This window comes from Aptenodytes patagonicus, chromosome 2 (genome assembly GCF_965638725.1).
Source record: "Aptenodytes patagonicus chromosome 2, bAptPat1.pri.cur, whole genome shotgun sequence".
In the NCBI taxonomy this organism is placed as follows: domain Eukaryota; kingdom Metazoa; phylum Chordata; class Aves; order Sphenisciformes; family Spheniscidae; genus Aptenodytes; species Aptenodytes patagonicus.
In genome coordinates this window covers 3,346,622-3,372,980 of record NC_134950.1, presented here as the reverse complement: position 1 = coordinate 3,372,980, position 26,359 = coordinate 3,346,622, and the positions used below count along the sequence as shown (strand labels likewise).

Below are 26,359 nucleotides of genomic sequence, written 5' to 3'. Positions count from 1 at the left end.
TGGGACAGAGAGCAGCCTGTGGGGGAAAGGGCTTTATGCGAATGCCTGGAGCCCTGGGTGCACCCCTTGCACCTGCCTTGGCACTGGGCAAAGCAATTCTTTCTGCCCTGGGCTCTACTTTATTCAATTTGGCTGCAGCCCGTCATCTAATTGCAGTAGGTCCAACCCTTTCCCAGCCACCTCCGTTGTCTGTCCTGGGAGCTCCCAGGAAAGGGGAATGGGATGAGAAGAGGAAAATAACGCAGGAAATGGGTGGGGAATGTAGCTGGGACACATTTGGGATCGGATGGGATGGGAGTGGACTGATGTCTCCAGCCAAGGGGAGGCAACAGGACCCCAACAGCCCCCCCATGCATTCCTCCACCATCCCTCGGCCAGAGTTCAGCTCTGCCTTTGCCTCCCCCATCTTGGTAACTCCCCCATTAGCAGCATCGCAGCACACAGGGATGTACAAAACAGTGAACGCTTTTTATTTCGCTGCTGGAGTGAAACCACCGTAATTTCATAAAACTCAAAAAAAAAAGTGATTACTAAAAGGCATACATTTTTTTTTCCTTTTTACACAAGACGTAAGTAAACAGACAAGTTTCTTTTTAAAAAGGTTATAAAGTGTCAAGATCCTATACCTCATCTGCATATTCAAAGTGATGCCGTCTGATACAAAAAGCGTTGCGTATAATAATTTAGCTATGGCTCAGACCAAAAAAAAAAAAAAAAAAAGTCATCTGGGCTTAATCTACATACTACTACGATTGCCCACGGAGTTAAAAAGGAAAATATGCAGTTCTTTGTTGCACAGAAAGAAAACAGCAGGGAAGTCGAGAGTTCATTGGGAGATCGTCATCTAAAGGGAAGCCGAGCACGGCGAAATGCCCCCCCCTCCCCGGGAATGTCTGCCAGAGCCTGCGAGCGAGACTGCAGCCGGCCCGTGATCCCCCGCTGCGCAAAGAAACCGGCCACATTTTTCTCCCACCAGACAGTATCCCATCCAAATCCACCCGCCAAACTGCACCTACCCAGCCCGCTGGAAGCAAATAAGATATAAGACCCTGGAAACTGCATGGAAGTCACGAATCTCCCTGTGTGCTTTCCCACTGGGACTAATAAAAAACAAACAAACCCAATACAAAAAAACCCAAACGACTCGTTCTATTGTAGATAGAGCAAGACTCTCTGCTTCCTCGGGAAATCTGTTACTCATAAACCTCCTCATCTGAAGCTCTCAGTCCAACCACCACAGTCTCAGCCTTATTGCAAGACTCATAATATGAATTTACAAATGCGAAGTCTTTAAATGCACGTCACCAGACCTTTCTTAAATAAAGAGCTGGCCATTTGCGATGGCCACGTTGCCTTTCTTCCCACCCCCACCCCCACCACACGCTCCATCTGACTAGCAAACATGGAGAACAGAAGGGACACATGAGCCTTTTAACCGAAATGCAGATAAGGGCACATGTATGCCACAAGTGAGAGGACACAACTATGATCTCCTGCTCAGATTTATTCTCCCACGTGAGGTTCAGCCACGATTGATTCCTGGGCAAAGCCTAAAAGCTCTTGGTTTGATGGTTAGGGCTTCTCTGCTTTGCCATCCCTTGGATCTCCAAAGCTCTTGCTACCAGTTTGGAGCCCTGCCCCTGCAAACTATGGAAAGATGGCGGGTTTCCATGGAGGGGGTGGGGGAGGTGGATAGGGGTGAGGAGGTATAAAACCCAGTTTGTGCCTTTGTTTCTGCAGAAAAGGGCAGGATAAGGTAGTTGGGTTTGTAGCCAAAACCATGGGGGTGTCTGTTCCCTATGACATCTGCCAAGACCCAATGGAGACAACTAGAACAATAATAGAATCGGCAAATACGTCAGATTTTTAAGGCTCTCCTTTCAACATCTTGGCATCTGAGGTGAAATGAGGATTAGCGTACAAGGAGAGACCCCAAAACCAGCCCAAACCATGAGTCCTTAGCTGCTTAGGCCTCACTCTGGTGCTATGTGTCTACTGAGCTCCAACTTTCCCTCTTCCCCAACTGTCCCATGATTTTTGTGAGGGAACTGGGCTATTCTTTGAGGTTTCTAACCCAAAAACCCGGTTGGAAGACCCCTCAATTTCTCCAGCCTGTTATGTTTCTGTAACCTTCTCTAGGCTGAAACATCGAGCAGCTGGTACCTCAGAGGTAGGAGCCCAAGTCCATATCAAAAAAATCCCAAATATTTGGCAGTCCAACTCAGAGAAACCTTGGAGTGGGTTCAAGCCCTCCATGCAAGGACTGCAGCTCCTGGGCTGCCAAGATGTCCTGTCCATGGAGCAGCACATGGGAGGTGACAGCAAGTTCCAGGACAGGGGGGAGAAATTAAAAAAGAAAAAAAATAGGACAATTAAAGCAGCTTGGTTTTGGTTTTTTTTTTGCAGTGACACAAAACTGAAGAGTATCAAGATGCCACTCTGCCAGCCAGAGGCCCTCAGGATTTGGCCACATGGATTGTACCAGGTCAAGGACTGCTCTTACACTAGAAGCTATTTTTAAGGTGATTGGGTTGATGCTACATAAAGCGAAGGAGCACTGCAAAGCCTGTCTCCCCCAGTGTGTTCCCCCCAAACAAGCCCACCAAGCTGAGATTTGAGAGTACTCTCATCAGAGCTCAGCACCAAGCACTTCCAGCATCAAACCCTGCATGGAGGAGGTGAAGAGTTCCTGTGGCCAAAGGAGGCTGAATTCAAGCCCCTCTGTCCCCATCCTGACTCCAACTCAAAAGCATCATGGCTGAAGCCCTGGACCGCTTGCCCTGGGCAATCTGCCATGTGATGGTCCCACGAGCGTGGGTGAGGAAAACATTTCTCCTCCTCTTGCCAGGGCAGAAACTTCTCCCAAGCCTGCAAAGCAGCGGTTCCCACCACTTTATTCTAAACTCTTTGCAAGTCATGGCACAGCCTCTTGTGACCAGGGAGCACATGAGACCACGAGGTCTCCTGGCTAAGAGGGATTGGGACTGTCCTGGTCACAATGCTGAGCCACCTCCTACTGCCCCTGGGGATGAAGCAGCACCTATTTTAGCAGCAGGAGGACACAACGGGGCAGGAAGAGGATGGTGACCCACCCAGAGGGACTGCTGCAATACAGGATCAGGCCTTTTTATCAGCCCAATTTCTCACCCTTCCCAACCAACGCAGACCCTTCAAACCACCACCACCTTCCCCACGAGACATAGGAACCACCAGCCTGGAACATGGCAGGAGAAACTCAAGGGACCGAGGGCTGTCCCACAATGTGGGGACTTGGACTGGCCCGAGGTGTGCGGTATGACAGCTCCGGGGCCATAAGTTGAGGGTCTCCACCTCGCTCGGCACCACAGCTCGTCCCATGGGATGGCCATCCCTGCTGTGCAGCGGGGCTGGCTCCCATTGGGAGAGGAGGAGTGGCACTGGAAACGGCTCTGAGGTCCTCCTCTGCCCAGGTGTGGTGGCACGAAGCCATCCCCTGCCCTTCTGCAGGTACCAAAAGTGTCTAACCAGCCTTCCTCACCGCTTATCCCAAGAGATGAACCCTCTGAAGCAAATGACTCTGAATACTATGTTTTGGGAAGGCACACAAACCTTTGGAGATACCCAACACAGGGCACTGAAGGCATCTCAAGTTGGGCAGCCTAAAACCAAAAGATGCTGGATGACTAGCCCTCCTTGCCCCAACATCTGCGATCCTCTGCAGCTGAGGGAGTGAGCAGCAGCGAGCCCAAAGGATACCCAGGGCATCCCTTGGGCCACATGTATGCCCTGGTGACAGCAGCTGGCAGCTGGCTGTGACCTGGTGCTGGGGATCAGTCTGAGGGGCCATGGATCACCTCCCGGGCTCCACCAGGCAGCGATGGGAGAAACAAAGGCCAGAGGATGTGCGGAAGACAAACAGGTTTTTTTTTTAAGTTTTTTTTTCCTTTAATTAGCAAATTTCTTCTTATCCTCATCAAAAGAAAAAACACCCCCACGCCCCCTACATGCCCACCGCTCCAGCTGCTGCAAGCGTTCAAAGGCAGAAAGTTGAGAGATGTTTAATGTCCCGGCTCAGGGGCAGCTCTGAGTCCACTCCACCAGGGCACGCGCCGGGGGGTTTTAGGGTGCCAGGCGTCGCGTTACAGATGCCACCGGGTGTGGGAAAGGCAGGTGCAAAATTTGGTGACGTGCTGCCAGGAGCACCCGAAATCCCCCAGGAAAGCTGCAGCCCAGCCCCTCGGACAGCAAACGCAGCGGTGGAGGACATGGATGTGCCCTGAGATACGCGTTGCGTCCCCAGGGCATCACAGCCAGAATTGGTGTTTGTGCCGTGGCTTGGTGATGGGGACACGACAAGAGAGAACCCGCCACCCTGTGCATTGAATTTGGAAGCCATAAATAAGAGCACCCCACACTTTGGGGGACCCAGTGCTGACCCTGCACCCCGGCAAAGCTGGGTGCCTCAAAGCCCCGCCACTGTCCCCGAGTTTCCCAGCACCTCTGCCTTTGCTGCAGCAAGCCCCCAACGAGCCCCATCTGCAGCATCTCGGCTGGCATCAAGGCAACGGGGAGATGGTGAAGTGGTAGAGGGGCCAGGAGAAAGGGAATGGTGCTGGGGAGACTTAGCTCAGACCTTCCTGTGGCCACAAGGCCAGCACCAAGCTACGAGCCCCCATTGCCTCTCCCTGCTATCACCATCTTCCCCCGAGGCCATTGCGCCATCCCCACCTTCGTCCCTGCTGCTGCAGCCCTTATTTATAGGGAAGAGGTGGGAAAGGGTTTTTCTGGGGGTGCTCTGGCCCTCCTGCTCCCCATCCCTTCTCAGCTGGCACAGCCCTGCCTGCATCACCCCAAACCCAAGCACTCTCCGCCCATCCCTCTCAGTGCAACGGGAGGGGAAAGTGAGGAGGAAGGCGATGAAGAACCGTCATGTGAGCTCATTGCCTGCTAACGCCAAGAGTCAAAGGGCAGCGCTGCCTTGCCTCCTCGGGGCTGTAGCTGGAGAGAGCAGCCTTTTTTGGGGGTCCGGCAAGATGACCGTGCTGTGGGTGCTGGAACACGTTGGTGGTGCTCCATGTCCCCCCACCCCAGCCCTGTCAGTGAGGCGGTGTGTGGGGTGCACAGGGCTGGGCGAGGAGGTGAGGGGGTGGGATGCGTGTGAGTGCCCGGGTGTCTGTGTGCACGGATTTTGGCAAGAGGTCATTGAGGTTACATGATGCAGCATTTGTTCTTGTGGTTATGAGGATCCTTAAATCGGAGTCTCTGCTTTGGTCGGTATTTTTCCAAGTACGTCAGCTGCTTGCTGTTGATGGCTCCTCTGCGCTTCCTGCGGGGACAGAGAAGGGCCGCACAGTCAGCGGTGTGCCAGGAGAAGACCCCCCACCCCGAGCCACCCTTGTCGGGGTGCTGAACTCCCCTGCCTGGAGCAGGAAGGGATTTTTGAGGCTGCAGCCTCATGCGTCTTCTGGGGATGGAGACGGGCACCGACCCCAGCAGCTTTTCTTGATCACCCACCCTATGAGTCTTAGGACACGGAGAGCCAGGGAAGAAACACGTGGGGAGGCTGCCCAAAGCGGGGCGCCTGCCAAAAGCCCCCTAAGGATGCTCCCGGATGCCTCCCCAGCCTCCCACAGCCCTGACGCAAAGGCACAGGGTGCTTGGTGCTGGCCCCCCCTTTTCTTCCATGCCAAAAGGAGAGAAAAGCAACCCCGGTGCCCCCAAAAAAACCCTGAGGCACGCCAGATCTCTCCACTCCCTCAGAGAGGGGCTGCTTTCTCCCCCGACACCGAAACGCCGCTCGACTTACTGTCGGATGAACTGGATGGCATCTTCGTACTTCATCCCGCTCTCGATCAAGGCCAGCGCGACGAGGACGGGAGCGCTGAAAGGCAACGGCAGTGGCAGTCACTCCCCAGCCATGTGGCCCAGAAGCTGACATCCCATCCTGGGGCGGGGGGACACGCCATAGGGCCGTAGAGGTGGCATTATGGGCAATCGCCAGCACTGGCTTTTAGTTTGTAATTTCTTGCCATTTGGCTGCAAGTGCTGCTCCAAGGAACAGCTGATTTTAGAGGTAAAACCCCCAGGATGGGGCTGGCAGCTGTTTGCTGCTCTTCTAATGAGCATGAGGACTTTGGAGGCAAATCTGTCAGAAAAGTAGACATAAATACACATGCAAAACCTGACCTGAGGCAGGGGGAGCAGCAAAACACAGTGGCTCTTGAAATACAGTGGCTCCCGGTGGTAGTGGGAAGCATTTTGCAATATTTCCACGACGAGCTCTTTGCAAAAGCAAAATCGCCGTGGGGCACTGGCCAGACAGCACCGAGCAACCCAGGCCCCCCCTGGTGCCCAGGATTTGGCCAGGAGAAGTGCAAGGAGGAGCTCAGGCAGCAGCCCCCCTGTCAATGCCTATTCCCGCTAAGGTCTCCACTGCATGCAAAAACCCTGCTCTAAGGTGCAAGGAGGAGAGCAAGCATGGTTTTCCCTCTTCCCCCTTCATGGGTGGGGTGGCAGCTGGGGTGCCGGGCTCTGACTTACCGCCCCAGGCCGGCCACACAGTGCACGGCCACGCAGCAGCCAGGGTCTTCGCAGAACTTGGTCTTCAGCAAGTTGAGCCAATCTTCCACTATCTTGCTGGGAGGAGGCGCTCCATCATCGAACGGCCAATCCTGCAAGGTGGGGGCAAGGTCAGGGGAAGAGAGAAGCACTGTCAGACCCTGGGAAAAAACTCAGGGGATTGCTTTTTACTAAGGGTGATGGTGTTTTGGACCTCAGCAGAGGGGAGGCGGATGCGTGTGCTGGCAACCAGGCTCACAGCGCAGCTCCATGGGGAAGTAGCAGCCGTGTGAGTCTAGGTCTGGGGTCCTCCCATCTCCTATGGACAGGTTCAGCCTTCAGGAGCACCCACAGGACCTGCAACATGGTCCCCATGTCCTCCTGCCTCCGTGTGGCCACAGGGTGGCCATCGCCTGCCTCCCTGTTCGGACGACTGCGCTGAGCTCTGAGGAGCCGCAACCCCCATCCTTCCCCCTGCCAGCTCCCATCTCAATCCAGCACTTGGGACCGCAAAGCCACTTTGTAGGAAGTTTGAGCAAAGGCGGCTTGGAGGTGGCTGAAATCTCAGGGCCTGACGTGGTGCCGAAATTCAGCTTGCTGCAACACATGGGAGTGAAAAGTGAGCACACAGCCCTGAAAGGATGCTCTGGGGACCCCCTAACGCAGCCCTAGAGAGAGCCGAAGGGAAGGAGGGAGACCCCTCCAAATGGGGCCATTTAAATAGCATCCTTCAGGAAAGGCTCTTAAGGGACAAAAAAAAAAGCGTCCATCTTCTTACAAGCTTCATCCTCAAGCCGCATGGACTCAGCATCAGAGCTCGGTGACGAAGCGGGTAAAATGGGTGCTGCATTAAGCACCCCCGTGGCCCTGGGCTCTGCTATGGGGGAAAAGTGTCACCACCCTTGCCTGTGACTGCTGCAGCATTTTGGGGAAGGGACAGTCTCTCCTCATGGGCACTGGTAGCCAGCCGAGGCTGTATGTCTCTCCCAAAATGGGGAAGTCTCTCCCAAAATGGATTTGGCAGGAGGAACGTGGCCACTGGCTACGCAGCAGTGGGAGAGGGGGATGGGCAGGGGAGCATTGCTTGGGAGGGGATGTGGCACGGTGATCCCCGGTGAGTGGAAAGCATGGGGCTGTAATCCTCATGTTTGAGGAGTGAGTCACTAAGCTGCTGTGCTGGAGTCATCCTTGGTGTAAACTGGCAAAAGAAGCTGCTGAGCTTCACTTCAGTCTTTGAACCCGTAATGATTTCAGTGTGGCTTTGCTAGGAAAGGAGTCAGGGTACCCTAATGCTTGAGCCAGCCCACCCTGCACAGCCCGTGCCCATCCTACAAGATCATCTCCTCCCTGCAGCGCCTGGAAAGCACTGCTTCAGCCATGAGCGCAGGTCACCGGGCTCGCACCGGGGATGACACACCGTATCACAAAATCATCGAATTACAGAATGGTTTGGGTTGGAAGGGACTTTCAAAGATCATCTAGTTCCAACCTCCTTGCCGTGGGCAGGGACATCTTTCACTAGATCAGGTTGCTCAAAGCCTCGTCCAACCTGACCTTGAACACTTCCAGGGATGGGGCATCCTCAGCTTCTCCGGACAATCTGGTCCAATGTCTCATCACCCTTATTGTAAAAAAATTCTTCCTTATGTCCAGTCTAAACCTACCCTCTTTCAGTTGAAAACTGTTGCCCCTTGTCCTGTCACTACAGGCCTAGGTAAAAAGTCTTTCTCCATCTTTCTTATAAGCCACCTTTATATATATTGAAAGGCCATAATAAGGTCTCCACGAAGCCTTCTCTTCTCCAGGCTGAACAACCCCAACTCTCTCAGCCTGTCTTCACAGCAGAGGTGTTCCAGCCCCCTGATCATTTCCGTAGTTCTCCTCTGGACCCTCTCTAACTGGTCCATGTCTTTCTCGTGCTTGGGTCCCCTGAGCTGGACACAGTACTCCAGGGGGGGGTCTCACCAGAGCGGAGCAGAGGGGCAGAATCCCCTCCCTCGACCTGCTGGCCACACTTCTTTGGATGCAGCCCAGGATACGATTGGCCTTCTGGGCTGCGAGCGCACCTTGCTGGCTCACGTCCCATTTTTCATCCACCAGTACCCCCAAGTCCTTCTCGGCAGGGCTGCTCTCAATCCCTTCATCCTCCAGCCTGTAGTCATACCGGGGATTGCCCCGACCCAGGTGCAGGACCTTGCACCTGGCCTTGCTGAACTTCATGAGGTTCTCATGGGCCCACTCCTCAAGCCTGTCAAGGTCCCTCTGGATGGCATCCCTTCCCTCAAGTGTATCAGCTGCGCCACTCTGCTTGGTGTCATCTGCAAACTTGTTCAGGGTGCACGCAATCCTACCATCTACGTCAGTCATAAAGACATTAAACACTATTGGTATACCCAATACAGTATATGCATCCTGCACCATAAACCCTCCTACAGTGAAACCTGCACAGCACCGGTTTCCTGGCAGGATTTCTGCCCCATCTCCAACCTGCTGGCAGAGCTGCCGAAGCACCGAGTGATGCCCTGGTGCTGTGGCCAGGAGGAGGATCAGCAACGGAAGAGCCACCAGTGAATGTGGCCTCCAAGCAGATGTCCACGGCACGGGAAACCTGCGTCTGGCACGACTCAGTAACCACCATCAGCTTTAGAGATTGCCCAGGATCCCCTGCGGCATGCGAGGAGCCAAAAGCAGAGGAGGCGTCCAAAACCCCCCAGGGAGCGCAGCCAGGACAGGACCACCGCGGGCATTGTAGCTGCAGATGCCAGCGCCCAGGCACACTGCACCAGAGTCAGGCCTTGACCAGCTTGTGCCTATTCCCCAAAGAAAGGTATAGGATACATAGGTATAGCCTATATATATAGATGTTCAGACTAGATGTAAGGAAGAAATTTTTTACGCTGAGGGTGGTGAGACACTGGCCCAGGTTGCCCAGAGAGGTGGTGGATGCCCCATCCCTGGAAACATTCCAGGTCAGGTTGGACGGGGCTCTGAGCAACCTGATCTAGTTGAAGATGTCCCTGCCCACAGCAGGGGGGTTGGACTAGATGACCTTTAGAGGTCCCTTCCAACCCAAACCATTCTATGATTCTATTTTATATATTTGCTATAGGTATATAGAGATATATATAGATATGTCTGTATCTGCATAGATATATCTATCCATAGATATCTATCCATAGATATCCATAGATACACAGGATATAGATATTGCTCTATGTATCTTATACAGTTTCTATATAGTTATAGAAGCCTGTATCTGTACTATATAGTTTCTACATAGTATCTTGCACAGTTTCTATATCTAGGATATAGATATCTCCCTATATAAAACATATCCTAGATACAGATACCTCTCTATGTAAGTTATGTAGAGAGATATGTATATCTTAGATATAGAAACTCAGATGGAAGGACTCCAGCCAGAAACAGGGTAAAAGGCAGAATTTGGTCTATAAGAGAGCAGAGATGACCTCCCACGTACAGATCCTATATGTAGGATACAGCTGTCTTTCTCTGTAAGATAGATCCTATAGAGACATAGCATCTGTACCTAGAGAGATCTGCATCTGGAAGATCTTTATCTACAGACACATAGGATCTATTATCTACTTATATCCCACAGGATCTAGGATGTAGCTAGCTATCTCTATAGGATATACATTTTACAGAGGGAGTTGTATAGGGAGGACCTACACACAGAGGACCACCCCAGGAGACAAGAGGCACTTCCAAACCCTTTCCTAAATAACGAGCAGAGCCTCCCTTTCCAGCTGGAGCTGAACTCCCTGGCAGGGCAATCACGCCTGACATCATCTCCCATTACATATCAGCCCAGATGCAGCCCAGGCAGCTGCCTGCTCTGCCTCCTTGCTTTTTCCTGCTTGCTGCCTGCTCCCTTTCATCCCCCAGAGTTCTGCCAGCCGGCTGCTGGAAGAGCAAAAAACCTGCACTCCCCCCCGGATAAGATAACGCCAGGGGTAACGGGAACCATGCGCCTCTTCCACGTGGGATCAGGCGCTCTCATCCCCTGGATGCTTTACGAGCGACAGGCAGGGAAGGCAGCTGCCGACTCAACCGTATGAGTCACAGTTTCGGGTGCGTGGGCAGTGATTTCTTTTTTTAAAGCACCAGCCCCATCTCAGCCCGGGGAGCGGGGAGCTCACCCGCCTCGCCTTGAGGATGAAGTTGGGCTTCAAACTCTGCTCCCGGGCAAGCGCGATGCCGATTTGTTCTATCCGAAATGCGGGGTGTTTAGCAGACCCCAGGGATGGGGATATTTAAGCGGGGGGGGGGCAGCCCCCCCCAGGCGCCCATCCCGCCGCCCACCTACCATGACGGTGATGCCGTCCTTCTCCAGGGGGGTCTTGTCGTAGGTCACTTCACACACTCGCACCACCGTGGTGGCACCGTACTTCTTCAGGTCCTGGGGAGGGAAGGAGAAGGAGGGGTCTGAAAAAAACCTTGCCAGTCACATCCCGGTTAACCCCAACACGTCTGAGCTCTGCTATGACCACACGGACCCCTACGGACCCTAAAACAGTGCCGTGCCCCATCTCTGGACCCTTGAGCAAACCCCTCTGTGGTCCATCCAGCCTGGGAAGCACAAGGAATCATTAAATCCCAGGGCACCAACGCTGCATGGTCACAGTAGGATTTTTACCCAGCACCTTCGCAACTCCTTGGAGTCATGAGCACCAGCGGGGCTGTTTATTTTTAAGCCCCGATGGCCGCACCAGCAGGGACTTTACACCCCAGGCAAAGAAACATCTCCAACACGGGTGCAAATCCCCCAAAGGAGAAATTATTTGTGCACGGTGAGGTCGCAACTCCCGCTGCAGAAACGCATGGAGGAGGCTGGGGGGCTCATAGCGTACCCCGCCGACCGCACTCAGCATCTTGCAGATTGCTCAGGGGCTCCTTCTTGACCTCGTTGCTGTATCCCATCATCACTCTAACACACTGCAGGCTTGGGCGTGGGACTTGGGCTGTTTCCAGCGTGGCTTATCGCCCACCGCAAGGATGGCCCCCGGATTACATGCCGGTGTACTGGCCCCGCCAGGTGCCACGTGAGATCGTCCCCTTCAATGATCCATCTCCATCCTTCCCTGCGCGTGCTTGCAAGGCCACGGCAAACCCCTGTGCGCTTGGCAGCTTGGCCAAAAATTGAAGAGGCTGGAGGAAAGGGGAATTTTTCCCCCTTCCCACTGGTGCAATCCCCATTGCCTTGCACGCGGCATGCAGGGGCACGAAGCGGCTGTCCCCAAATCCCAACCCCCTTCCTGCGGCTCTCCGAGCTGGTGGTGCTCACACGTGCTTTTTTGGATGTGCGGATGGGGGAGTTTCCTTTAGCTTGGAAGATGCGTCTGGTACTGGCCTGTCAAACCTCAACGTGGTTTAGGGCTGAGGCAAAAATCCCTTGCTGGGCTTGTGCGCAGCCCCAGGTCCCTCTGCAAACGCAACATCCTGAAACGCCTCCTTGCAAGCAGAAGCCACTTGTGCCGGCTCGACCGAACCTGCAGGATGTTGCCTTTCCCCCAGGCACTGATAAAAAGAGTAAGTCGAAGCCTTTCGCCCCGGACAACAGACACAGGCATACATTATTCCCCCCCTAACTCCTGGCTGCTGCCAGTGCTGGAGGCAGCGCTTCCAGGCAGGGCACCGTCACTGGCTCATGCAACACCGAGCCCTCCAACTCCTTGTGCAACGCCCAGTGCACTCCGGGCATTGGAAAGACGCTGGGATACTTGGGATGAAAAGTCCTTACTGAGATGCTGGGAGATGCAGGGGAGGATCCACGTGCATCACTGTAAAGCCCCTTCCCATGATGTGCTGGTGGAGCTGGCAGGGGATGCAACAGGAACGGGGAAACTCTACTCCACCTCCATTGTGCCCAAATACCATGCTTGGGGTCCTCCAAAACATCCTACCCCAAAAAGCCGGTGGTGATTGGACCCGCCGCCCTGGGACGCCACCGGGGGCTGTGGTAGCAAAGGGGATGTGCCACTGCCTCATCCTACACAGGATTGATCCCTGTTGCATCTCAACATTGGCTTTTAGCCCCAAAACGTGCAGCTGGGCCCTGGTCCCCCCCTTCCAGCCTCGCCTCCTTACCTCCAAGAAGGTGTTGAGCGTGGCATTGGTGGGGTTGTGGGTGATCAGGAACCTCATGTTTTTGTAGCAGACCTCCACCGGCGCAGGGCGGTTCATCCGGGCCATGGTGGGATGGGAAGAGAGTGTGGTGGTGCTGACGGCGGTGGGGGGAAAAAACCCAAGAAAAGAGTGGTGTGAGGGGGAAAAAAAACCCCAACAACTCCTCTGCGCTTAAAAAATAAAAATAAACAGGATTGAGAACTCAATATACAGACGTTGTGCAAATAATCCCAGCTCCTGGGAGCGCGCCGGCTTTCTCAACACACCGCAAGCCCCCCGGGGGAAAAAGCCAGACGGGAAAAAATAGTATTAATGATAATAATAATAATAATAATTAATAATAATAATTAAAAAAAAAAAATCCCTTTGCTGTAGTGTTGGCGTCCTCTGCGTGTGTGCGACGGCGAGCGGCTTCCGCTTCTGGTGCCGCGCGCTCCCTGGCGCTCTAGAAAGGCCTCTGCATATGGGGGGTGGCGGTGGCGGGAGGGTGACCCCCGTCACGTTACCCCATCGGGGTATGTGGAGTACTTGGGGGCGGCACGGGGGGCCGGGAGCCTACGGGGCTGCGTCGGCGGCGTCCGGCAGCGGTCCCTCGCTGGGGCGATCCATGCACGGGAGCCTTGAATGGTTGAGTCGGAGGGTTGGGATGCCGGGCGAGATGAGGCGAGGCGGTCGGGCGCTGCTTCACGGGGCGGGCTGCCGCGGGCCACGGGGTTCAGAGCTGCTCCTCAGCACCTCCATAAATCCCGGCAGAGAGCGAGGCTGCAGGGGAGGGAAAGGGAAACATGGTGGTGAGGGTGTCCTCCTCCCCAGGCTGGCTCCAAGGAAGTCCCTGGCTGGTGTGGGGGGACACACAGTGCCCCCGAATGCACCAGCACCCGCCACATCCCGTACGAGCACCCCTGACCATGCTCATCTTCGCGGGAGACTGTAGATTAGAAAGTGAGGTGGTATGTAAAGAAGAAGCTGAAATATCATCTGAAAAGCTGAAGTGGCACTGGAAAGCCAGGGGGGCAACTCACATTTCCCCCGCAAAAGGGAAAAGCACATGGCAGGGAAGGGGCTTGCTCTCACGCCACCCAATATCAGCAACCAGCTGGAATATTTAAGCACCCGAGCCATGCCAGCTGACCTGCCTCCCCCCCGGCACCCATCCTCTCCCCCCAGACCTCACCTTTGCGTCCCTGAAACACACGGCGAATATTTCTGCCCCGAATGCGGCGCTCTGCCCGAAACCAGCCGCTGCTAATCGGCCACATGCTCCCAGTGCTGCTCGAGCACCTAATGTCCACTAAATGCACCTCTAATGCTCTTAGGCCAACTAAGCCGCCTGCAAATGAGCTTTCTTGGGGAGGGGGTGAGCAGAGGAGGGGGTTGTGGGCAAGCAGTTTCACCAACGCTGGTGATGGATGTGTCCCCCTGCTCACTTATCCGCATCCCCATCACCGACAGCGCATCGCTCCCTATAAAGTACCCTGGCCTCACAGCCGGGGGCATCTTTACCTTCAAGGATGAAAATGGGAAGAATTAAAAAAGAAAATCAATTCCCACTGTGGAAATGCCAAAACCCAAGACAGGATGGGCCCGGGGGGAGGCGAGGGTGCTGCCAGCCCTGCTCAGAGACAAGGGAAACCAGGCGCTTCCCCGGGTCGTTACCCGCCTGACTCTTGTTTTGAAGCTGGTCCCTTCCCCGGGTCAGTGGCTGCTTAGTGCCGCGTGGCCGGAGCCTCAAAATAGACCATAAGCACATAAGTAACCCGAGTCAGGCTGGCATGCGCCCCCTCACCTCTCCTCCTGATGCCCCAGTGCCCATAAACTTTCCCCTCCGCGTCATTTTATCCCCATACAACAAGACAAGGTGGGAGCAGGGAGGTGTGCTGAGGACCGACTAGCTCATCACACCACCCAGGTGCTGTTGCCGGGCTCCTCCGTGCCTGAGCATCATTTACAACCCGCTCACGGGCTCCTGCTTCACCAGCCGTCCCCGGGAATGAAAAAATCAAATAACAAAAAAAAAAAAAAGGCAAAAAATCAAATAGCAAAGGAAAAAAAAGCCAGTCGAGGTGGCAAGGGGGAGCGGGGCTGCTCTCTTAAACATGCCCAGCTTGGCTGCTAAAATCACGGACTTTCCCACTGGCAGGGCACTAATTATTTATTATTGGCAGCACGTGCAAGCCCTGGCGCTGCCCTGGCACACAGTGCATCTCCGCGCCCATGGTTTTACAGCCGGGATTTTGGAAAGGAGTTTGGAGTGGGCTAGGAGCTGGGGAGGGCTCAGTGATGAAATCCCCTTGAGTTTTGGCCCTTTCCCAGCTCCTAGCCCACTGGCTCCTTTCCCAGCTCCTCTGCAGACCCTCATATGTCCCTGTCCCCCCGAGTTGCCCCGAACCCCCTTGTCAATCACGTCCCGTCACTCCTGACTCACTATTTTTGCCCGTAAAAAAATCGGGTAATGTTACCCCAGAGCCAGGAGGAGATGGGACAGAACGAGCTCTGTGGTTTGCGATGGTGACTCATGGCTGAGCAGCGTCGAGCCGTGGGCTCCTTTGGCTAGGGTGCGTTGTTTTTGGGTTTTTTTCAAAGGGTGCTGAAGAACAACAATAATCCACCCTGCAAGGATGCTCTGCAAAGTTCAAACCCTGCCTGGGCTGCAGGGGACGAGTGGGACATCCTGGGGGGTGTTTTCCAGTCCCCATTGAGAAAATCAGATTTTAGCAGCTGATGGAGGCTGGAAGCTCAGCTGAGGGAAGGGAGCGAGGTGGCAGCTGCCTCCCAGAAGCATTTTAGGTCTGATTCAGAGCAGCTCAGCCCCCAGGTGATGCTGACCCCCCAGGGGCAGCTCACCCTCCCCAGCTGGATCACGGCAGCCGGGATCTTTGCTCAAAGCTTGCAATGCTCCTGCAAGATGGGATGGGGAACGTGCTCTCCCCCTGGGGCTTGCTGTGCTTTTCCAGTGATGTTCCCACCCATCACTTCGCTTGCGGGGTCTGCTCCCCCCTGAGATGAGCTCACCGTGGCTGGGTAAGAAATGGTATTTCTGGAGGGTAATTTTGGACTGGTTTTAGCTATGTGGCTCCTACAAGACCAGCCACTGAGCTGCGGGCCAGCACGGCCACAAAAAGAGCCAGCAACCCAGCGAGTGAATGTTTCCCAAGAAAAACCTGCTGGCAATCCCTTCAGCAAGCTTTTTCCTTCCTTTTCCATTCGCTTCAAGGAAAGAAGAGGTTAAAACCCTCCAAAGGGAGGGGAGATGGGAGGGATGGGCAGCCACAGATGCCTGCTCAAAGGGAAGAGCTGCTGGGGAGCAGGTATTGCCCCAAATCATCCCCTTGCAAACCCAGTTTCTCTGAAACAAAGGACCTGAGGATCTTCTGCTTTTCCTTTTAACGCCTGTGGCTCTTGGCTCTTTCAGCTTCCACCGCGTTTAATGACATCTTGCCTTCCGCCCCTTTGGGCTCAATGCACTAGCATGAGAGGTGCTTGCAGTGCACAAGGAAAAGCAGCAAAAAATAACTTTTCCCCCTCCAAATAACCTCATACCCCGTTTTAACCGGCTGCAGGGTCGTGTTAATACAAACAGTGCCCACGTTTAATCGTGTCCCGGATTAAACCCACCCGCTGAGCAACCCCGTTGGGAGCCGCTGTGAGCACCAACGTCAGCATTGCACGCCGGGAGCAGTAGCTTGCTCCCCATCATCATCCGACACACGATTCATGCTCCATCAGCGCTCTGGATACCATATAATTTTTTATTGGCTTGGGTGTGTTCGCTGCCAGTAACGGAGGTTCACTGGGAACCGCCTGCGTACGAGAACAGCGAGTGCTCCTTTCCCACAAGGTCTCCTCTCCAGTGGAAGCGTTTCAAGTATTTTGGCAGTTGTATGTCCTGGAAATTCAGCCCCAAAGCCCATAAATCCCTAATGGATATTCAATCGCAAATCATCCCCAGCTCTGCAGGCTGTGATGCTGATCACCATATTAAGCATGGTAGAACAATGTAGAAAAGGGTATTTCAGCTAATATTAATAACCTGCCAAGTGAATAAATATCCTTCTGACTCAAGCACTACAGGGGATCTGGATTTGGATGAAGCATGTGAGGATGCAGTAAGCAAGCCCTGGATGAGGATGCTCAGCGGTACAGCACTGGCCTTTCAGGCTCAAACCCATCGAGGCGAAGCCCAATGAATGACCGGAGGAGTGGGGTACCCTGCTGCCACTGTCCCCCTGCTGCCACCGTCCCTCTGCTGCCACCGTCCCCCTGCCGTGCCCAAGGCCGGGGAGGGATGGGGGCCACCTCCCCGCAATGTGCCCATCGCTGCCACCCCAACATCTGCAAGCTCATCTCAAAGCTTCACCGGCGACGTTTGCCTTTGAATTTCTACAAGCATTAATTTTCTAGCTGGAGCGGTGTGACACGGCAGGCTTCTTCCTTGCAAAGCCATGAAAGACACATGTACTGTGCAAGCCACAATGATGTTTTTCACCATGATTGTGGAAGTTTGTGGTTCTTCCCCAAGAAGTTTTGCAGTCAAGAGCCCAGCCGAAGATCCAGGGCAAGCACACTCCGGCGTGGCAATGGAGGTCCCTGTGGCAACGGGGACCACTGAGCCATCACCCCAAAGCAGAGGGGATCATGGGGCTCTCCTAATTATTCCTTTGCAGCATGGTGGCTCTATTACACGCACCTTGGCCTCGTCCCAGCCGTCCAGGGACGGACCCTGCAATGGCAGGGATGGGGCTGCTCTTCCTTCCGGCACTTCGATGCAAAATAAAGGCCAGGTCTTCTTTGCTGTAGTTAATAAAAGGGCTTGGCTGGACTGGTGAGCAGATGCCAGACCTGACGACTATGCTGCTGGTACTCGGGCTAGCAGGACGCAGCTGGTGAAGTCAGTTTTTCCTAAGCACAGCAACTCCCCAAGCAAAGGAAAAGGAAGCTTTGCAGAGCCAAATTGTCACTCCACGTGGGCTTTAGCAGCGGGACTTGGAACAAAGGCTCTTGCTCACCCAAACAATATGTATCTTACCCGTATATAAATATAGCTATCTCCCGAGCGAGTACATCTCACGTTCAAAGTTCACCTTCAGAAAAATCTAACAAAACACCCATCTGTGTTACATTTGCTCGACCTCTCTCCTGGTTTCAGCCCACGTAGCAGGACACCGACCGGCCCTTTCCCCTTACGGCTGATCAAGTCTGACTCTCTCTGCTTGCAATCCCACCTCACAACGAGCATTTCCATCACCCTGAAAACTGCATGCAAGTTTCTGAGTAGTCCCAATTATTACCACATAGCAGTTCTGCACACATCTACCACTGCCACGTTACCACAGTGAGCAGGTCTACAAGGCTTGGTTGCACGCACGAGGAGACCCACCAGCACCACCACCAGCACCAGCAGCACCACCACCACTGCCACCAGCACCAGTAGCACCACCACTGCTACCACTGCCACCAGCACGAGCAGCACCACCACTGCCACCACCACCACCACCAGCACGAGCAGCACCACCACTGCCACCACCACCACCACCAGCACGAGCAGCACCACCACTGCCACCATTGCCACCAGCACCACCACCACCAACACCACTGCCAGGTCCCAGGATGCAGAGAGCTGCAGTGCCGTCCCCAGCCCGCAACCACAGCTGGGACCCAGCCAGAGGAAAGCCAAAGCACTGAGATTTCCTCCGGTCGCATCTGCACGGAAGGAAACAGGAAAGGTCCGGGGGGACAGTGACGGAAACAAAACACCCCACAGGAGCCGGTGTCTGGGGGCAGAGGCGACAGCAGCCACCGGCACATCCTGTTCCAGGTGCAGAGCTGGAAAGAGCAGACAGGGATGTCCCGGAAAAGCTGTGACAGGTACCATGGGGAGGTGGCAGCAGCTGTGGGGTATCTGCTGCCGGGAGCAGAGCAGCACCCGGCACCGTCTGCCGGGGAAGCGTTGCAGGGTTTTTCCTCCAAGAGGTTATTTTTTTGTTTGTTTGTTTTGCTGCAGAGGATGTCTTCTGAGCAAAACGGCAAGGAGGATTAAAATTGCACGAGTGCAGAGGGAGAGCGACGGCGAGCTCTCAGCAGCCCACCAAAATGCACCTGCAAGATAAACCAGGTCATGCATCTTCCTCCACATCCTTTTTGGCACGCAGTAAACTCTGGCTCACGTGTAAATTTGCAGAAAAGAGCCGTACGGCCCCTGATTCTATAGCTCCAGTCAGATTTAAGGAGTTTGGTGGTATTTAGGCAGCAGGGAAAGATGCTGGCGTGATGTCAGCGTGGAGCTTCGCAAGCAGGAGGCACTCAAGGAGACCGGGAAAGAGGGAGGAATGGGGAAGATAAGACAGCAAGCCAGACAGATAGATAAAAAGAAGAGCACAGTCTTCCCAGCACTGTGCAAGCTGGGAATGCACCGGAGGCCCCGGTATCATGATCGACCCCTTTTATCTTTTATTTGCACCTTTTTTCTTTGAACAGAGGCTGAGGCACAGTGTGGATAGTGCCTAAAATGACCCTTTGGGAGTTGTTTTTCCCTCTTGCCCGCTTTGGTGTTGGTCCACAACCCTGATGGGACATGGACCCTGTGCTGATGCAAGGATGCCTGTGATGACCACCGGTGCTGGGGCTGCCTCTCCTGTCCAGTGCTCGTGGGGCAATGCCCCGGAGGAAACGCAAGATGCTCTAGGCACCCCTTGAATAGCCCTTTAGCTGCAATTTCAGGTTTTCACCCCACATGTAACCCCCAAAGAGCTAGAATTTGCGGTGTGCATGGATGGCATTTTTTTTGAACCTAATTCCTTCTTGCACCATAAGAGATTCAGCCACCAGAAGCAGCTCATAAAAAACACAAAAAGGCACCAAACGTTCAGCACTGGGGGGAAAAGGACCCCCCCCAGCTGAATGCAGTCCCCCACCCATCCCTCTCACCCCATCCCCGGCAGCGGATGACTCACGGGTAGCCGGCGGCGGCCCCGCTTGTGGAGAGATCCTGGTTTTATGATCCGGGATATCCCCTCCGTCGCCTTCCCCCAGCAAGCCGCGAGGAGCTCGCAGCCGCGGTGCCGACGTCAGAGGCTTTTCCTGGCTTGGCTTTGAAGGGAAAGGAGGAAAAAAAGCAGGGGGGGAAGAGAGGCCAACTCCACGGGGAGCTGTAATAGCAGGCTTTGGGTTGGCTGCCTCCCAAATCTGCAGAGGGTGCGCCCTGGAGGGGTTTTTTGGGAGGGAGGAAGGCTCGGTCGTTTGGGGACGGCCAGTCCCCACGCTCCAGCACCCGATGCACAGAGAAGTCAGGCACCCCAAAAACTGGGGGCCAGCTCTCCCCCATCCTTCAGGGACTTCTTTTGGCCAGAGGAATCAGGAAAAAAAAGCCATTTTGCATCTGATGGGGCATTTCCAGGCTTCCTGCCTTTCCCATAAGCATCCTTGGAAAGAAAAAAATCCCAAAGTAGCATCCTCGCCCCAAAACACACATAGGGGGGCAAGCCGACCCCAGTGGTCCCCCCTGACAACTGTCACCGCTGCGTGCCACTCCCACCCCGAATCTCCAGCGTGGCTGAACATCTGCTCATCTTTTCTTGTGGTTTCTCGAAGCATTTCAAGCGAATTTAATACTCGTGGCAGGTGCTGAATAGCAAAATGCGGGGAGGGGGGGAGCGATGCCTCTTACGGGGTAAGCACCAGGAGCACGGGCGGTGGCAGCCCCCCCAGAAGGGCACGGGGGGGGCTGTCGTGACCACCCCTTCGAAGTACAGCTTGAGCCTGTGCCGGGGAGGCTATTTTTGGGAGAGGTGCAGCCTGCATTTAGTTTTTCCACTGCCTACCCCAGCACCGGTGTTTTGGCCCCTGATCTTCAACCACCCTGTTTTCCACGGGACCTGAACTTCGCTATTTTTCATGTCCCCGCTCGGTGGTGGCATCCCAATACGAAGATGTCCCTACGCCGCCCAGTCCTACCTCCTCATCAAGCCAACGGCAGCCCTGACCAAAGGGCACTGGCAGCCCTTTCTGCGTCATTGGCGCGTCTTGCACAACCCCAACACCAACCGGCCACGGTGGCTTTGATGAATGTTTGTTGACGAAGAAGGGGGCTCCAGGGGACTCAATCTACCCAACGCGTGGATTTCAACCTGCAGATAGTGTTGAAAGTACACCCTGCTCCATGACATGCTGGGGATGGCAATGTGGGAGAGGAGAAAACATGCGCTGCCTGTGATGAGCCCCGTGGAAAGGTCTTCTCTGGTGGCATCAAGCTATAGCCAGCATTGACCAGAGAAGCCAAGCTCCGGAGAAAGGCAGCTCTTCCAAATTAATGGCACCAGGCTGAGATGGGGTTTGTGGGTCCTTGAGCTTCCTCCACCATCCAGACCCTGTGCTCTCAGGCGTCGTCCTCCCAAACCATCTCACCCTTGCTCCCCAGTATTGCGTCTACATATTTCACCCCATGGAAACAGGGTCACACATATCATGACAGGCTGCTGGGGGGTGGCAATACCACCAGCCCTCTCCCTTGTGGTGGGCACCAAAGCACTTTTTAAGGCAGCCACCAGCCTATGAGGACAGTGCTGCATGGAAAACCCTGGGATGGCTCCTCCTTGTCCTCACCAGCCCTGACCACTGCCATACCCCAGCAGAAACTATCCCTTGAAACAGCCCTTCCAGGGCTGTCCCCTTTCCAGCAGGATGGGACAGAGACGCTCCATGCAGGTAATAAGTGCCCCTCCAGGGCTACTAATAATACGGAGGGACGCTGGGGGAAATATGATGGGTGTCAGCCAGGATAATTAAAAGCTGTGGAGCAAGCGAAGGGAGATGGGAAAATGCCCTGCCCCTGCGTGGGGTGCTGCAAGGTCTGACGGTGCCCACGCATGCCACAGACCCCCAGCATGCCAAGCTCCTGGCTCACCCCACCGAGCCCAGGTCCTGCAGAGAAGGTTTTCCCTGCAAACCCCTTCCAGAAACCTCTTTAGCTCCAGCAAAAAGCCACCACAATCAGCGGTCCCTGATTGCCACGGGACCACTGCTCTGCAAAGGCAACTCATCGGCAAAGCTCTACGGATAAAAGTGGGTACCTCTGAGCTGCCAGTTTTGGATGCACAGCTACGGGCATGGCCTGATCCTGTACCCTCTCCTACCCCCGTGCACCCAGCCATCACCAGCAACAGGGACAAAATTCTTTGGTCTGAGCTGCTGCTGCTCTTGTGCAAAAACCCAATGCCAAGGGACGCTGTGCTGGTGGGCGCCAAGAAGTGTCCCCCGCCCATGAGAGTTTGCAGAGCAAATAAAGGTGGTTTTCTTTCAAATAAAAGATCAAAAGGGATGAAATGCCAAAAGTTGCAGCCATTCTTGCTGGCGGGACATCAGTGTCTCCACTTGCTGCGCAGAGCCCGCCCGGCATATGAAGCGTTGCCCCTTGTCCTCAGCCCGATTTACACCCTGCCAACATGGGAGATGGGGAACCAAACTGGCAGGAGGAGGAGAAGGAGGATCGAGTATTGCTTTGGAGGAAGGAGATTAAGCCAGTGCAGAGCTCGGGCTGCTCCGGGCCTGCAGACTGGGGAGCTCCTGAAACTCAAAGCCCCCCTGGAAATGTATCTTGCAGATGGGCTCACAGGGGCATAAAAAGGCAAGGATGTGGCTGCAGCTCTTCCTCCAGCTCAGGAATCAGTGGCTGTTGTGGACTTGGAGAGAGATGGGTTTGATGGATGGACTATTTGTTGGATAAGGAATTGGCTGGATGGCCACATCCGAAGAGCTGCAGTCAACAGCTCAACGTCCAAATGGAGATCAGTAACAAGCAGTGTTGGTCAGGGGTCTGTATTGGGACGGGTACTGTTCAATATCTTTACTAATGACACAGACAGTGGGATTGAGTGCACCCTCAGCAAGTTTGCAGATGACACCAAGCAGAGTGGCGCAACTGATACACTTGAGGGAAGGGATGCCATCCAGAGGGACCTTGACAGGCTTGAGGAGTGGGCCCATGTGAACTTCATGAAGTTCAACAAGGCAAAGTGCAAGGTCCTGCACCTGGGTTGGGGCAATCCCCAGTATCATGAATAGACTGAGAGCCGCCCTGCCGAGAAGGACTTGGGGGTACTGGTGGATGACAGACTGGACATGAGCCGGCAAGGTGCGCTTGCAGCCCAGAAGGCCAATCGTATCCTGGGCTGCATCAAAAGAAGCATGGCCAGCAGGTCAAGCAAGGTGATTCGCCTTCTCTATTCCGCTCTCATGAGACCTGGAGTACTGCATCTAGCTCTGGGGTCCCCAGTACAAGAAAGACATGGACCTGTTAGAGCGGGTCCAGAGGAGGGCCATGGAAATGATCAGAGGGCTGGAACACCTCTGCTGTGAAGAAAGGCTGAGAGAGTTGGGGTTGTTCAGCCTGGAGAAGAGAAGGCTTTGTGGAGACCTTATTATGGCCTTTCAATATATAAAGGGAGCTTATAAGAAAGACGGGGAGAGACTTTTTACTAAGGCCTGTAGTGACAGGACAAGGGGCAATGGTTTTAACTGAAAGAGGGTAGGTTTAGATTGAACATAAGGAAGAAATTTGTTATGATGAGAGTGATGAGACATTGGACCAGATTGCCCAGAGAAGCTGTGGATGCCCAATCCCTGGAAGCGTTTCAGGTCAGGCTGGACGGGGCTTTAAGCAACCTGATGTAGTTGAAGATGTCCCTGCCCACAGCAGGGGGGTTGGACTAGGTGACCTTTAGAGGTCCTTTCCATCCCAAACCATTCTATGATTCTATGACTGCCTGATGGCCAGGGTGGCCAGGTGGCACCGTGGCCTTTCCCCAGGGTTCTCCACATCAGCTTCCACCCAGCTCCCAGCTTGCCTCTTTATCGAGCAGGGTTCAAACTGGATTCAAGATTAACCAAGGGATTAAAAAGTCTCACTGGAACAGGACTCTCTGAGCATTAGGAAAACGCTGAAAACTCCTTGGGACCAGAGTCCTACAACGCTGCAGCTTGGGACGAGGTCTCAGACTACAAAAATGGGCTCCCCCATTACAATCAAGCCAGTCTCCTTCTGGGCTGCAAATCAGAAGCAGAAAGCAGGCTACTGGTGCTCCAGACAAGCACGTTTTAAATCACATCCTCGCTTGCGACGCAGTGATACTCTGGCATGCCAAGGCTGCTCCCGGCCACTGTTTGAGGCAAAACCGGCTAAGAAAGGAATTGATGGCAAACTATAGAGATCCCAGTGCTTCTCGTCACTTAAATGAACTGTCTTTCGATACATAAGATGAACAGAGTCATCTAATCATATTCCTGTCATTCACAGGAAGGATTTCCAGCAGCGGCTTTACAAAAGCCAGCGAATGCCCTGGCATCTCAGAAAGAGAAGTTGGAACGATTTGCACGAGCAAAAAGCCTGCTCCAAATAGGAGATGCCAGAGCCACTACGGGATGCTGCTACTCGCTCTTCTCCTCATGCCAGCAGGGAAAGCAAGGGGGAGGTTGTGCAGCAAAGCCCAGCTGGTTGTGATGGACTGTGCCCGGGTGATCTTGGAGACCTTGGAAGGAGAAGGACCACGTCCTTCGGGGAATGGCAGGAAGCTGAGGAAACCCATCCTGCCTACAGTGCAGTTGCCGAGCACCATGTGAACACCACAACAAGTGGGGATGCCATGTCCCATGGGAACAGTGCACCTAGGCAAAGCAAAGCCAACAGCGGGATGTTGCAAACCCAAAGCACCCTTCCAGACTGATACCGCTTCTAGGACAACGTGGAGGTGAAGTGGTAATCACACAGCGCTTTTCGGGCCAGAGGAGCCCACAGTCAGCAACGCCACACTGCTCCTCCCCGAAACGCCGAAAGGTTTGCAAGAGAGCATCTGACTGCTCGAGAAATGCCCAGGAAAGCTTACTCATGAGCACACTTTGGCTTTGACTTTCTTTCATCAGGATATTTGCATAAAACTGGCGCTGCCTTTAGGGAAATGCAAATTCTCTGCAGAAAGGGAAGCGTTTGAACGTGCTGGCTGCTCAGACGTGCCGGACAGGGAAGCAATGCTTTTATCACCTGAAAATTAAATAAAGGCTGAGATGTGAAGCCTCCCCACCCTGCTCAGCAGGAAAACTTCCTCAGTTCCTACGGCCGGATCCAGCAGGGATGGGACAGGCAGGACGCGGCGTTTCATCCGTGCTCTGCACATCCTCCCCGGCCCCAGGGGTAAGCTTTAATGGCCTGGAGACATGCAAGCTGCTCCGGCTCTGCTCGGCTCCCGGATGGTTTCAGAAGCGTTTTGACACCCCAGCGTGGGTGGCATTTCCTGGCCACCCTTGCTGCGCTGGAGCAGGCTCTAATCAAGCTGAAAGCAAATGAGTTTCCCCAGATAAATTAAGCCACAACCCCAAATTCATCATTTATGATGAAGCCAGCAGCCAACTACTGAGGTTATTAAATGTTTTTGGGGATGCACATGCGCATGCTCTGCCTCTGTGCGGGGAGGAAAGGCAAAGGAGGTGAATGAAGAAGCAACCCTAATAACAAGCAAAATGCCAAAGCTGTTGTGCAGGGGAAAGGCTCTTCGTACAAGACCCAAGGGAGAGGCAAACCCATGGAGCCTTGTCCCAACCAACCCAGTGATGCTCCAACCATCCCACTGGAGGCTCCTGGAGACAGCCGCTGCGCTGGGCTCTGAAAAGCTGTTGGGACCAGCCCTGCCTTGCCACGGGGCATCGTGTGCAGGGAAGATGGCAGCGAATGCAGGACAGCTTCCCCCCAACATCCCTGGCTGCATGTGCCATGAGAAAAATGGGACCATGCCTAAAACCCAGGCTGCCCCATCATCGTCCCTTCTCACCTCTGGCCCCACTGCGCTTGGCACCACCGATCCCTGCCCTGGACTCCTTGCTCAGCGGTGCCGGGTGCTCCTACGTGTATAGGCTCCATAGGGGAGCCACAGGACCTACGCTGGGTGTTCCCAGTCTGCCAGAAACAGAGGTTGTCAGGAGTAGCTTGGCCTACCAGGTTAAATACTTGCTTTGAGATTCGGCCAGAGTAGTCCCTGCCTCTCCACTCCCAAGGGCACACAAGATGGTTTCAGCCTAGGGAGGGAGGCAGACAGCCATTCCCAATCCTGCCTGTCGCAGGTACACCCCAGGGAGGGTTTTTCTCCATCTCTTCTTCATGCTGCTTCTTAAAAAGCCAGGCTGCAGTGAACAGAAAACACATCATCGAGGAAAATCTACGGAGACCTTGCAGAAGTGCAGAAACACCCAGTGCTGACTTAGGGCTCGATCAATTCCGCCATTATAAGCTCCTGTGGTATGGACAAGCAGCTAAATGAGCGCATTCCTATTAATATACCTGGCTCCACGCTGAAATTTGTGCTATTTTAACTATCTCAGCAGAAAAAACACACTACAGCGACCTACAGGAGCTGTGCACAGAGTACTCGCAGCAGCCAGCACAAACCATGTTTTGCTCTTTTACAAATAATTTAAATTTGGCATCGCACATGACAACCAACAGCAAAACCAGCCCAGGGACAGGCTGTCCCACTGCAGTCCAGCCCGAGGGAGCAGAGATAAGAGAGCCACCGAAGATGTCCCCTCCAGCCACAGGGCATGGGGCTCATCCGCTCCAGCTCAAAGTCAGCCACCACCCAGCTCGGCTCAGCTCTGCTGCCACGAGGGCATCTAGATGTCGATGGCCGCCTTG

The 26,359-nt window shown here is 54.2% G+C and overlaps 1 protein-coding gene across 2 annotated transcripts in view; it reads right to left on the bottom strand.

Moving 5' to 3' along the window:
- Positions 1-449: 449 nt before the first annotated feature.
- The window catches only part of PTP4A3 (protein tyrosine phosphatase 4A3), a 48,631-nt gene continuing 22,721 nt past the window's right edge, over positions 450-26,359 (bottom strand). The window contains exons 1-6 of one of the 2 annotated variants that reach the window (XM_076329020.1): positions 19,638-19,657; positions 12,649-13,449; positions 10,868-10,960; positions 6,520-6,650; positions 5,786-5,860; positions 450-5,305 (exon numbers count right to left, since the gene is read on the bottom strand). In XM_076329020.1, the coding sequence (XP_076185135.1) occupies positions 5,188-5,305; positions 5,786-5,860; positions 6,520-6,650; positions 10,868-10,960; positions 12,649-12,753 (522 nt within the window). In that variant the 5' untranslated portion in view covers positions 12,754-13,449; positions 19,638-19,657 and the 3' untranslated portion in view covers positions 450-5,187. Of the gene's footprint in view, positions 5,306-5,785; positions 5,861-6,519; positions 6,651-10,867; positions 10,961-12,648; positions 13,450-19,637; positions 19,658-26,359 lie in introns of those variants that run through there. The other variant, XM_076329019.1, reaches the window with a different exon arrangement.